General features: G+C 56.5%; 7 protein-coding genes across 7 annotated transcripts; 4 read left to right on the top strand and 3 right to left on the bottom strand.

The window, feature by feature from the left end:
- Positions 1-533: 533 nt before the first annotated feature.
- MKK02DRAFT_23875 (FAS1 domain-containing protein) lies at positions 534-1,821 on the top strand (the record flags this gene model as incomplete). The annotated part of the gene is made up of 4 exons (XM_053086799.1): positions 534-1,103; positions 1,135-1,377; positions 1,409-1,591; positions 1,621-1,821. 4 exons carry the CDS (start codon positions 534-536, stop codon positions 1,819-1,821), a joined length of 1,197 nt encoding a protein of 398 aa, XP_052947130.1.
- Positions 1,822-1,930: 109 nt separating this feature from the next.
- Positions 1,931-2,547, bottom strand: MKK02DRAFT_43280 (uncharacterized protein; the record flags this gene model as incomplete). The annotated part of the gene is made up of 2 exons (XM_053092353.1): positions 1,931-2,191; positions 2,233-2,547. The coding sequence occupies 2 exons, from the start codon at positions 2,545-2,547 to the stop codon at positions 1,931-1,933; spliced, it is 576 nt and encodes a 191-aa protein (XP_052947131.1).
- A 183-nt stretch (positions 2,548-2,730) lies between these two features.
- MKK02DRAFT_36366 (60s ribosomal protein l1-a) lies at positions 2,731-3,656 on the top strand (the record flags this gene model as incomplete). The annotated part of the gene is made up of 5 exons (XM_053089409.1): positions 2,731-2,898; positions 3,010-3,153; positions 3,199-3,278; positions 3,325-3,550; positions 3,594-3,656. 5 exons carry the CDS (start codon positions 2,731-2,733, stop codon positions 3,654-3,656), a joined length of 681 nt encoding a protein of 226 aa, XP_052947132.1.
- A 707-nt stretch (positions 3,657-4,363) lies between these two features.
- Positions 4,364-7,510, top strand: MKK02DRAFT_43282 (phosphate transporter; the record flags this gene model as incomplete). The annotated part of the gene is made up of 11 exons (XM_053092354.1): positions 4,364-4,374; positions 4,415-4,465; positions 4,498-5,448; positions 5,482-5,506; positions 5,539-6,003; positions 6,034-6,378; positions 6,411-6,461; positions 6,493-6,876; positions 6,911-7,098; positions 7,146-7,395; positions 7,466-7,510. The coding sequence occupies 11 exons, from the start codon at positions 4,364-4,366 to the stop codon at positions 7,508-7,510; spliced, it is 2,766 nt and encodes a 921-aa protein (XP_052947133.1).
- Positions 7,511-8,259: 749 nt separating this feature from the next.
- MKK02DRAFT_43283 (uncharacterized protein) lies at positions 8,260-8,898 on the bottom strand (the record flags this gene model as incomplete). Its single annotated transcript, XM_053092355.1, has 1 exon — positions 8,260-8,898. The coding sequence occupies one exon, from the start codon at positions 8,896-8,898 to the stop codon at positions 8,260-8,262; it is 639 nt and encodes a 212-aa protein (XP_052947134.1).
- A 1,027-nt stretch (positions 8,899-9,925) lies between these two features.
- MKK02DRAFT_14841 (major facilitator superfamily domain-containing protein) lies at positions 9,926-11,808 on the top strand (the record flags this gene model as incomplete). Its single annotated transcript, XM_053085550.1, has 9 exons — positions 9,926-9,972; positions 10,018-10,237; positions 10,288-10,348; positions 10,391-10,643; positions 10,691-11,071; positions 11,115-11,236; positions 11,289-11,404; positions 11,453-11,689; positions 11,734-11,808. Coding segments are annotated over 9 exons (1,512 nt in total), but the record flags the coding sequence as incomplete, so codon positions are not given.
- Positions 11,809-11,983: 175 nt separating this feature from the next.
- Positions 11,984-12,564, bottom strand: MKK02DRAFT_43285 (DNA binding methylated-DNA--cysteine S-methyltransferase; the record flags this gene model as incomplete). Its single annotated transcript, XM_053092356.1, has 3 exons — positions 11,984-12,178; positions 12,272-12,326; positions 12,386-12,564. 3 exons carry the CDS (start codon positions 12,562-12,564, stop codon positions 11,984-11,986), a joined length of 429 nt encoding a protein of 142 aa, XP_052947136.1.
- Positions 12,565-12,772: the final 208 nt, after the last annotated feature.

The following is a 12,772-nucleotide window of genomic DNA, read 5'->3' on the forward strand; positions in this document are numbered from 1 at the left end:
TGCGCAATGGCAGACGTCGAAGCCTCTCAAGATGCGCGGCACTTTTGAGGAACAATCACTACAACAAGGCGCCCACCACAAGGACATCCATACGGACGAGGAGGTTATAGGCCACCGGCAGGCCTACGCTCCGTGGTCCTCAATCGATCTTTGGAGGGCGTCGGGACAATTGGAGCTAAATATCGGTATGCATTAATCAATCTTGGGTGCTTTGAGTGATCATCGAAAGTTCGTCCATCCTTCCCAAGCGTTTCAAAGCTATCCTACGCCGCTTGCTTGAAACGCGGGATTGACTGAATCAACTCAAATGTCCGGTCTCAGCAGATACTCCTTTGTCCCTGCTACACCTTTGCCACCCGTTCTGGGCGGAAGGAGGTCAGGGGCTATCCGGGAAACGTGGTGAAAGGAGGTCATTTCCACACAGGGGGTGGGTAGGGATATAGAGGACCTGGCATTGTCCTTGTTGACAATCTGTCTCTCCAGCGTTCGTCTCACTCTTTACTGGTCACATTCATTACCGCATACTACTCGCAATGCGCTTCTCCTTGTCTCTCCTTCTTCCGCTTCTTCCCCTCCTCCTACCCACCCCCGCCCTCTCCCAGTCTACGGTCGACTGCGACAATGCCGACCTGACCTCATACCTCCTCCAGCTAATCGACGCCCTGTACGCCAACGGACTCACGACCTTCGAGTCCCTCCTCGCCGACATCACCTCCACCGACTCTGGCTACGACCTCCTCTCCACCATCTTCACCCAATCCGACCAAACCTTCACTTTGCTCGTACCCACCGACTCTGCGTTTCAAATGGCCGCCGTCTGGGCACCCTTCGAGCATCAGTCAAAAGACTATCTCGTCGATCTATTCGGCCTCCACACCTTGCAGGGTCACTATGGGTACAATGAGCTGCCCGAGGCCGGGATGGGCGTGGGGCGGAGCATGATGCGCAAGAGGGAATGGGAGGAGCGGGTGGTGATGAAGCGCGGGGAGAGGGGTATGGTCGTTGTCAAGACGGCGTATGGGGAGGTTTCGTCCTGGTCTGGACCGGCGGATATCTCGGCGCAGTACTTGTTGGATAACCTTGTCATTCTGCCTATTGATCATGTAAGTAAGGGTGAGGATGGGCTGACACTAGGTACTCCAAGCCCCACCGAACATATCCACCGCGTTGACCCTGCCGTCCACTACGCGCTCGCCGAATGGCCTCCCCCTTCTCCAAGCGGCGATAGCGAACGTCTCCGCGTCAGGCGCGGACGCACTCACCGAGATAAAGCCTGGAGGGTTGACATTCTTCGCCCCTGTCGACGACGCGTGGGGCAAGGACGCCTGGGCGCAGGTTGCTGACAAGACCTTGCGAGCGAAGTTGATCGGGAACCACGTGAGTAGACGTGAGGCGGAGCTGACGACAGTATACCACAAATTACTCGCTGTTCTCCCCTGACTGGACCTCGGGCACGATTACCGATTTGACGATAATGAACGGGGATAAGCTCAAGCTTAGCGTCGAGGGGGACACGAGCTACGTCTCGCTCGGCGATCAAAAGGCGCAGATCCTGCGGTCGGATATCACGCTTGAGAATGGTGTCTTGCATGTGAGTGGAGATGAGAATGGGGCTGATAGATCATCGATAGGGTTTTGGTGGTGCCCCAAAGCGAGAAGCCGAATCCCTTCATCCAGACATTGGCTAATTCGCCAACGCAGGCAGCCAAGCCGAGCGGCAGCGCCCCGATGCCGTCCAGTACGGGCGGCGCGAGCAGACTCACTGGGACAAAGTGGAGCGCAGTGGCTGCGGTGGCAGCGTGGTACCTGTCAGGTTTGTAGTCAGTGACCCGGCCACTGTAAGATGGAGCAAAGTCGTAGCTGGACGGCGTGGTATTTGTCAGACTTGTAGTCAGTGTTTCGAGCTAGTAAGATGTCCCGGCGACATGCATCATATTCCCGATCCCGTCAGAATAGCCTCCTCCCCTCCGCCATCCGTCGCCGTCGCCGATGGTATTGGTGGCTCCGATATGTGTGATGGGGCTGGTATTGACAAGTCGGCGGTAAGAGGATGTGATGGCGAATTGTCGAGACCCTGGGACATCTCCGCCCTATCCGCCTCTGCCGCCGCCCGAACACGATGCAGCTCTGCAAACAGCGCCGACCGCAGCTGCTTGCCGAACGGCGTCAGGTGCTTTGCCGGTCTCGACAGCTGGTGGTCAGCTAGGCCTGAATCCATAGACCTCAACTCACCAGCAGCCCCTCGATCCCACCGGCCTTTTCCACGTCCTTCCTCCTCCTCATCTGCATCTTGACTCCCTTCAACACATGTTCTCCCCGCTTCGCCGGCGCCGAGCTACTCTCCCCTCCATACGCCAGCTGCACCGCGTCCGGCTTGAACGCCGCGGGGATCGAGACCGCCCAGTCCGCACGGGTAGTATTGGGCGCCCAGGTCCGGCGGGTTTTGTGGAGGGATTTCGGGACGTTGTTTCCTGTTGTTCTGGGAGGGATAGGGAGAATGGCGGGGTTGGTAGGGCGGGACAGGACCTTGCGTAGTGCAGCAGACATGGTGGATGCTTGTATAGTGTGTTACAGGTGAACGAGGTGAAGGTCGAAGTGGAGGTTAGAGAGTAAAGTGCCACTTTCGGCAAACGCCGAATTAAATGCCGCGCCCAGCGAAACCTTTGGCCTCTACCAATTTTGGTCCACCTTATTCCTCATCTCGACACTAACCTTCGACATCTATCCACAATGTCCAAGCTCCAAGCGTCAAGCGTGCGATCGTCCGTCAAGACCCTCGTGTCTCAGTCCAGCCTCGAGACCCACAAGGAGGCTGGCGGCAAGAAGAGGAACTTTATCGAGACGATCGAGCTCCAGATTGGCCTCAAGAACTACGACCCCCAGCGTGACAAGCGTTTCGTGAGTTTCAGCGCAGCAAGAAAACAGGCAGAAGCGGATGAGGGAATGGAGGACGAGGATGAAAAGAGAAATGCTGGAGGAAATTTGGCTTTGACCTATGCTGACCCTCAGTCCGGCACTGTCAAGCTTCCCCACGTCCCCCGTCCCCGTATGCAGCTCTGCATTCTCGCCGACGCTGCCGACGTCGACAGGGCGAAGCAGCTTGACGAGGAGCTCCCCTTCATGACCGTGGAGGACTTGAAGAAGCTGAACAAGGTGAGCTATGTCATCGCATCCGACGGACACGAGCTGATCCTTCAGAACAAGAAGCTCGTCAAGAAGCTCGCCCAGAAGTACGACGCCTTCCTTGCCTCCGAGGCCCTCATCAAGCAGATCCCTCGGTAAGCTCACGATTCCGCCAATATATTTTATCTAGCTTACTTTTAGTCTGCTCGGCCCCGGTCTGTCCAAGGCCGGCAAGTTCCCCACCCCGGTGTCCCACTCCGAGGACCTTGCCCGCAAGGTCAACGAGGTCCGCTCCACCATCAAGTTCCAGCTCAAGAAGGTGCTCTGCCTCGGTGTCGCCGTCGGCCACGTCAACATGGAGGAGGACCAGATTGTCGCCAACACCATGTTGTCGATCAACTTCTTGATCTCTCTTCTTAAGAAGCAGGCGAGTTTGTCATCAACAGCCGAGAGCTTGGCTGACCCTTCAGTGGCAAAACGTCGGGTCGCTCCACATCAAGTCGACCATGGGCAAGCCCCAGCGTCTGTACTAGGTGCAGCCTAGCTTGGCTTTGTATATCTTTCCTTTCGTTGTTCTCTTGCTAGGTCTGAAGGGGTGAATGGCACAACTGGAGCCGTCGCACGCTTATACCCAAGTCCTGTCGAGCCCTTCACTGGGTGATCGGGGACCGAGGGGAGCTGTTCACTCTGGAGGGTTTGGCGGTGGGGCTGTGGCAGGATAGGATATGCATTGCTTCTTCTGCTCTTCGTGTTCAAGTCGTGTCTGCGCTGCGCGAACGTTGTATCCGATCTTCAACTTGCAGCTCGACACTCGTTGCATAGCCGCTAGCCAGCGATAAGCTTCCGGATCCGTCTCCGCGCCCAGCCGGCCGAGCTCAACGCAAAGCTCAGGCTCAGGTCGACGTCAGGCAAAAAGAAGCATCTTCTTGCACAAATATCATATACCGGGCTACTGACAGCCCAACCTCCTGTCACTATACCACCCCTCTCCATCTCCAACGCTGTAAATCATATCTTGAACCTCTCAAAACCTTCTGGAAACGGCAGCGGAAGCGCCCGCCGTACGACAGCCGATAGTCACATTGACGAGAGCTTTGCGCTTTTACCCCTTCCATCTGGGCACCAACCATCTCTCGATCCTCTAACCTGGATCAGCGAGTCTGATAGCGATTGCCCCTCCGAGCTAGGCAAGCAGACTTGGACTTGGCGGTCCTCTCGACTAGCACAAACAGGAGACAAGATGAAGTTTGGGTATGTCCCTTGCTGGAGCTCGGACTGGGCTGACCCGCAGAACGCTCCTAGAGCTGAATAGCAATATCGAGTGGTGGAACCACTATGTCGAGTGAGTCCACCCTCTGACGACGCTGACCCCAGCTATGATGCGCTCAAAAAGCTCTTCCCCTCCAACCCGCTCGATCCGACCTATCACTCCACCCAGCAAGAGTCCGACTCGTTGCTGCCTACCCACCGAACCTCTTCCGACAAGTACGCCTCGCCCGAAGAGTTCCGTATCGCCCTGGACCGGGAGAAGGACAAGGTGGCCGAGTTCTACTCGTCCAAGCTTGCCGAGCTGCGGAAGGGTTACTTGACGGTCGTCGAGGAGACTACGGCGCTCGAGGATCGGGAGCTCGGTGGGGAGGATACGATCAAAGAGGAGCCGGAGGATGAGGAGGATGATGCGGAGGACGGGGATATGGAGGAGGGAGGGCTGTTGACTCGCCGAGATAGCCAACAGCGGTCTTCTCCTCGCCGACCGATGGCGCGGTCCCGGACGTCCATGTTTGGCCGGCTGGGCGGGTGGGGGAGTCGTCGCAAGAGCTTCATGCCTACGACGGGACACGAGACGGACCTCGTCGAAGCCTCGATCCCGCCCATGCTGCGTCAAGCGGGCCGAAGCCGGAGCATGTCGCAGTCCAACCACAGCCTCTCTGCTTCGGGTTACGACGACCCGGCCAATAAGGCTAAAAACCCGCGCCGGTCAAGCGATCTTGAATCGGACGATGCGGCGGCGGCAGGGGAGCACGTCCGTCGGCCCTCGACATCGTCCAATTCGTCCCACGAGCGCGATGCGTTCTATCCCAGGCGCAAGCTCCAGGCGCTGGGCCTGGTGGAGATGGATGTGGACACGGCGGATATGCCCGAGCCGGAGCAAGAGGAGGAGGTCGAGGAGGGCCGACCGGTCTTCGTGTGGACGGGGAATAACGACCATGCCACGGTCATGCGGATCGGGTTCAAGAAGCGTATCTCGGCGGTATGGCTCGAAGCTTATGCTTTGAAGCAGTATGTCGAGTTGAACTTGACTGCGTTTGAAAAGATTCTAAAGAAGTGAGTTTGTGTCATGGTCTGGGCTGATGGTAGGTATGACAAGAACACCAACTCCAAGGTGAGCCGCTGCGACTTCCTAGCTGACAATAGCTCAAAAAAGAATACGTCGCGAATGTCGTGCTCAAGTCATGCCCATGGGCCGAATCCGACAAGGCTACCCTGGACGCCCTCCTCGCGCGCATTCTGTTCCTGTACCGCCGCGTCGCCGCGAACGGGGACGAAGAACTCGCCAAGGATCAGCTCCGCTCGCAACTCCGCGAAAAGGTCGTCGTCGACCGCGAGACGGTCTGGTCCCAGATGGTTTCTGGACACCGGGGCCAGGGGATCTTCCGGTCCGTCGAGCCAGAACTGGTCGTGACGGGCGAGACAAAGCGGTCTTTCCGGACCCCGCTTGGCAGGCTGAGGATACCGGATTGGTTCTCTGCCAAAGGGCTCATCTTTGGCTTGGCCGTCGGTGTGCTGGTGGCTATTGTGGGGATTCAGCCGTTTGAGCGGGTAGAGGAGAGTAATTGCCTGGCGATGCTTGTCTTCTGTACCATCCTGTGGGCGACAGAGGTGAGTTGAGGGTCAACGTGGCTGATCTAGGCAATTCCCCTCTTTGTCACGTCGCTCTCAGTCCCGATGCTCGTCGTTCTTCTTAGGGTCATCCGGTCTGGCGATTCGGCAGACCGCCGACTATCCGCCTCGGACGCTACAAAATACATCTTTTCGCAAATGTTCTCACCGACCATCATGCTCCTCATTGGCGGGTTCACTATCGCGGCGGTACTCTCCAAGACCAGGTTGGACGTCATGACCGCCACCCGGATCCTTAACGCCGCGGGGACACGCCCGAGCGTGGTCTTGCTGGTTTTGATGGCGGTCGCCACGTTCGCCTCGATGTGGATCAGTAACGTCGCTGCTCCGACCCTGTGCTACGCCCTCATCAAGGTGAGTTCTCAGCTGGATAGTGCTGATTTTAGCCCATTACCAATGAGCTACCGCCCAAATCCGTCTTTTCTCGCGCTCTCATCGTAAGTCCGCCTCTCGAACCCGCTGATCCAGATCGCCATCGCCCTCGCAGCCAACATAGGCGGCCAAGCCTCCCCCATCTCCTCCCCGCAAAACCTCATCGCCCTCGGCGCCATGGATCCCCCCTTATCATGGCTCGAATGGTTCGCCATCTCCATCCCCGTCTCGTCCCTCTCCGTCCTTGTCATCTGGGCCTTCCTGCACCTCAACTATCGGTGGGAGTCGGACCTTCGGATCCCCAAGATGCGGAAGAATACCGATACGCTCACGATGCAGCATTACTATGTGCTGGCGGTTAGCGGCGGGACGATTCTGTTGTGGTGTTTCGAGAAGAATATGGAGGGGTGGGTGGGGGATATGGGCGTTGTCGCCATCCTACCGCTGCTCGCTTTCTTTGGAACGGGCATTCTGTCCAAGGTGAGCACCCACACCGGCAGAGCTGACAGAGTAGGAAGACTTCCACCACTTCCACTGGTCCATCGTCTTTTTGGCGATGGGCGGTATCGCGCTCGGCAAAGCCACACTCTCCTCGGGACTCCTGGACGACCTCGACAGGGTGCTCGAAAACCTCGTGGACGGGCTAGGGCTCTACAGTATCCTCGCCATCTTCTCGGCTCTAGCGCTTGTCATTGCCACATTGTACGTTTCTCCCCTCTCTCCCGCATGCGCAGAGTCTGACGAAGCAGTATCTCACACACTATCGCCGCGGTACTGCTCGTACCCATCGCCACCCGGATCGGGGAGTCGCTAGACGAGCCCCACCCCCGATTATTGATCATGATCACGGCGCTGATTTGTTCGGCGGGGATGGGGCTGCCCGTTTCGGGCTTCCCGAATATGACGGCGATTACGCAGGAGAATAAGTTGGGGCAGAGGTTTATCGGCGCGAGTGATTTTTTGCGGAATGGGATCCCGGCGAGTATGCTCGCTACTTTTGTGAGTTCTGATCTTTGCGGAGGGATAAGGAGAGAGGTATATGAGGGAGGGACGGAGCTGATGCGACTAGGTGATTGCAACTGTGGGATACGCTATAATGAGGGCGATAGGGTAAGCTCGCGCTCTGGGCTTCGAAGCTGAGAGCTGTGCTGATAATCAGGCTATGAGCGAGGGTTGCTGTACGGATACTTATAGAGCGGAGCTCGTAGATTATCAATGATAGTATGGTCTTTTCATGCCAGAATCTCACAAGTCTGTCCAGAACACGCTCACGCTGCCTTCCTCTCGCTGATTGCGCTGATTGCCGCAATCAGTGTCGCATGGCTTGTAGATGCTGATACCTGCTAAATCAATACTCGCCCCTAGGACACTCATTGTCTTGGCCCGTTTGTCATCAGTCCGCGCCGCTGACTAGTCTAATGATGGCGGTCGCGGCTGGACTCCAGCAGTACTCCAGGCAACCTTGTGGCACTGCAGCGCGCTAGGTACCTCGGCCTCGACACAGGGGAGACCGCGCCTGGGGAAAGTGGTCTGTACTCTACATCCGGAGTCGTGCAACGCGAAGCTGCCGGTGAAGCCTTCGCCTTAAGCTTCATTGGGACAGAATTCTCATTATACATGCTTGTCCGGAATTAGGGTATATCAATACACAAGGTGGTGGCTCGTTGAACTTATGCAAAATTGCCTCGGTGAGCCGCGCTGCATGCATAGCCCAACTGATCGATATCAAGCGGCTCATGGATTGGCTATCATGTTTCAAGTCTCTCTCTCTCCGTGTTTCTACGATGCCAGGCTCTGTATGAATGCATGGCTGTGAGAGGATCCAAATATATACAAGCTAATCAGCATTACCATAGATCCCGTTCACTCCCCTCGCGAGGCTTGGCCTGATGTGTCTTCCGGAATCGTCGTTCGCTCGGCATGCATCAGGCGACCCTGGAGAATTTCAAGGGCGGCACGATCGCTGATGGCTGCGTAGAGATCATCCAAGGTCTGACCTTTCTTGTTGGACAGCAACCGGACCACGGCGCCATCTCGGAAGAGGATGCGTGTCTGCTCTGCCCCATCTAGAATATTCAAGAAGGTGGCGGGCTCCACTTCCTTCTCGTGAACGGTGGAGAAATTGATCGAGCTGGTCCCGCTGGGGAGGGTACCTCGGGACATCTTGGTGTGCGTGAGACGGGAACGCATTTCGAAAGGTGAGTAATAGAGGTCTGTCTTGTCCGTCATTCTGGTCCTCAGAGCGGTTCTGAGACGCCCCTGAAGAGTGTCGACGAGGTAGCCTGGACCAGTGTCGCGCATGGTATTGTAGAGGTCGAGCAAGGTCGGACATTCTTTCCTGGAGACCTTTTGCACCATGTCTTCGTCACGGAAACGCAGGCGGATCCGCTCCAACTTCGCCTCATCGATGACATGCAAGAAGGTGGCGGGCTCAACCCCCTCTTCCTGGGCGGTGGAGAACATGACCAGGCTGTTCTCGGTTGGGAGCATTCCTTTAGGCATCTTGATATGCCTGAGTGTGATGAGAGGAAGGGCGAGAGATTGAAAGATCAGTGTGAGTTGATACTCTGGTGATTTGACCTTTTCTGACTTGATTGTGGATATCGAAAGGATATAGGCCTGTCGAAAGATATTGAGGGGGAAAAGAGGTTCAAGGGCTCAGCTTATATCAGTGAATCGCCCATGATATGTCGGGCGCCGGCACACGTCGCTAATTCTGCATCCTTTGCCCTGACCCCTTGTGACTGGAGAGATCGCCTGCTGCATGAAGGGAGCCCCGAGTGGCACAATCCTTTCAGACAGATCCGACCGATACCTGGGTGAACGTATCGGAAGACACTAGCAAAATCTTACGGGATATTGTGGAGGTAACTCCTACGAACGAGTCTCCATTGTCTATGTCATACCTAGCCGGCGAAGTGTCATTGTCGGACGAGGTTGGGACGAGGTATCGCTAGGTCATCTTGAGGTTATCGATAAGGTCCAGGGCAGATAAGGAATGTGTTGTTTACGGCACCCTTATTCGGGCGAGGTCTTAGAAGCATTAATCGAAGCATCTTGTCCGCCCACAACAACAATCCCTTTGGCTTGGGACTAAACACACAACGTATCTCTGTCGACATACCTCTCAGATCGAGCATCATCTTTCGTGACCTCTCAACGAACTTTCACCTCGAGTTAATCTCTATATCTCGAGCCCATCTTCACGAAAGATCTGATGCTCCGCTCCGTCCTCTCCGAGTTCTTCGCCCTCCCACATCAACTACCCCTCGAGTACATCCAGCCCATCCAGCCTCTCTCTTTTCAGCGACCCACGGCCTCTCGCCGGCCATCCGCACTCGCCTTCCCGACGAATAGCGAGGATGCTCAACCGCTCTTGCAATCAGCGGACGACTCGGCCCTTGTCGACGGCTTCGGTACAGCCCGGAAAGACGTCGCTCCAGGGGACGCCGAGGACCTCATCCGCCGAGCCGAAGCTCTAGGCGACGGAGTGAGAGAGACCTCATTAGGCGGGAAAGGATTCGACGATTTGACATTATACGAAAAGAAGTCGGTCCTTGTGAACCGTGAACTCGAGTACGCCCCTCTCTGCACCCGGTTCAACGTAAACGCTGATGGCAGTCTGATGGGAATGGGCCACTACCAACACTTAATCTTCCTGCTCTGCGGCCTGGGATACTTTCTGGATCTCTTGTATGCGCAGGTGTTCAGTCTGGTCGCAGGACCGATTAGGGCCGAGATGGGCGTGAAGGAGGCGGATATTGGGTGGTTGTATGCGAGCTTCAATGCGGGACTGATGGCGGGCGCGATGGGATGGGGGATGGCCGTTGATGTGATTGGGGTGAGGGCCTGTGTCGATACGAGCGGGAAGTAAGAAGCTGATGGGTGTAGAGAAGATGGTGCTTCAATCTGACCTGCCTAATCTCCACAGTCTTTGGCTTCCTCTTCGCTCGTACGTACTGCATACAGTAGCAGCATGAAAGCTGATGAACAGTCCCGTCGAGCTTTCCTTCCCTCTGCGTACTTTCCGCAGGCGTTGGGATTGGAGTTGGCGGCAATATCCCTATCGACGCTACAATCGTCCTCGAGTTCCTGCCCAAAAACAGGCGATACCTCCTCGCGGCGCTAAGTACGTTCCAGCCGCTCGGTACAGTCGCTGCGTCTTTGATCGCATGGGCCATCATTCCCGGCTGGAGCTGTCCTCAAACCTCGGGCTCACCGTGCCCAAAAGCGGATAATATGGGCTGGTAAGCTATGTATGCCTCTGCGCTCTTGGACCCGGGCTGACCTGCAGGCGCTACACCATCCTCACCATCGCCTTCATCACAGCCTTTATCTTCCTCGCTCGATTCGCCGTCTTCAAGTTTCGCGAATCACCCAAATTCCTCCTTTCGACAGGACACGACGCGCACGCCTTGGACGTCCTATACGCGATCGCCGTCTTCAACGGGACACCCCTACCCGCGCTGAGTCTGGAAGACTTTCAAGCATTGGAGTATGTGGAGTGGCGGAAAGACGTCAAGGTTAGGGATGTGGAGCAGCAAATGGAGGCTGAGCCAAAGACCACTCGGGGTTGGAAGAGCAAGCTGGGCGGACTGGAAAAGTACGTCGGGCATCTAGGCGGGATGTTTCGGAGTCGCGTATATGCGTATCTGTTTGTGGTTCTGGCCATTGCGTGAGTGAACTGCCCATGTGGTACGCAGGAGCTGACGGCGTAGGTACATGTCGCTCTTCTTCTCATTCTCGATTGCCGGGGGGTTTCTGCCGCTCATCCTCGCGGCGAGGGGCGTGGAGATGGAAATGAGCCAGTCGCAGACGTACCGATCCTACGTGTCGATCTGTGAGTCTCATCAACCACTCGTTGATTGGTCAGGGTACCTGCTGATCACCAGACCTACCCGGAGTGACCGCGACTTGGGCTGCTGCATACGCGATGGACCTTCCGAAAATCGGCAGGAAATGGGCAATGGTCTTTGCCGCAGGTCTGATGGGCGCATCCCTCTTCCTCGTGAGTCCTTGGGCTCGCCTACCCCCTGATCACCTCTGACGTCTGCAGTACCAGCTCGTCAACTCCATCCCCGCCAATATCGCTTTCAACGCCCTCGAATACTGGTGTCAGTCCCTGTACTCGGCGCTACTATACGCCTACACGCCCGAGGCGTTTCCGGCAACCTATCGAGGGAGTGCGAGCGGGATGCTGTCGACTCTCGGCAGAGTGGCCGGGATTGTCGCGCCTGTTGTGGCCGGGAGGGTGTATACTGGCGGAGACTCGCCGGGGGTGCTGTATCTCGCTGTGAGTCCTGTTTGGATCGTCCACTGGCGGAGCTGATGATATAGGGAGGGGCTGCTTGGATGTCCATGTTGGCTATCGCGTGTCTTCCTTTCGATACCCGGGGAAAGGAGGCGTACTAGCTGCCGCGGCGATCAGCGCGTTGGGACTCTTCGTTGTAAAGTATCATCAGCCTATTCAGTCGGGTATCAAATCAGCCACCTATTCCCCGTAGAGCCCGTCAGCCCGCGCAAGCTGAAGTCTTCAAAAGGTGAACATTCACTGTCATGACCTATAGCCCAAAATCAAACCTGTCCGCTAGTCCCTCGCGATCGTAAACCCAGGTATCTCCTCCGGAAACCACCCATACTCCCTTATATCCACCTTTTCACCTCCCTGCCCTACTAGCGTCTCCACTACCACGCCCTCCGCTTCCAATCGCTGTCGCTGGCGCTCGACGCCTAGACCCGCATCACCGCGGGGTGAGATGATGCCTTTCGCGGAGATCACCCGCTGATAGGTCAGCTTATGGTTGCACCATCCTCGTCTGGTCTAAGACGGCCTCATTGCCTTGATTCCCTGGGAGTGAGCGGAGCGCAGACTTACGTGCCAGGGGATGTCAGTACCGGGGTTGAGCATCTTCATGGCATTTCCGACATGTCTGAGCAGCTCAGCTGTGCTCTCGGCACCAGGCTGAATAGCATAGCGCTAGGAGCTTACCTGGGATAAGTGGGATAGCCGGCCAGACGAGCTATATGCCCTAAGTGGTCAACGCCGCCCTTCAGCTCAGGAAGTCGCTCATGAGCCGTACCGTAAGTAGTGACCTTCCCATACGGGATCCTTCTGGTGATCTCGTACGCCTTGGCAGTCAGGTCCGCGACATTATCGTTCGCGGCCATCCTGTCCACATACAGGGATGTAGAGGCAATATGCAGGTGTAATTTCTGAGATTCTCACAGCTTCGAGCATCGCGTTGAGCTGAAAGTGACGCGGATCTCGGCCTTCGGCCTCGACTGGACTGCCGTAATACTCTCGGAACCAAACGGGTCTCAGCCAAAAAGTCCGCGGCTGGCTGCAACGCTGACCGATCTCCATCAATCATCTTAT

Source organism: Dioszegia hungarica (genome assembly GCF_025882075.1).
Source record: "Dioszegia hungarica strain PDD-24b-2 chromosome Unknown MKK02contig_7, whole genome shotgun sequence".
In the NCBI taxonomy this organism is placed as follows: domain Eukaryota; kingdom Fungi; phylum Basidiomycota; class Tremellomycetes; order Tremellales; family Bulleribasidiaceae; genus Dioszegia; species Dioszegia hungarica.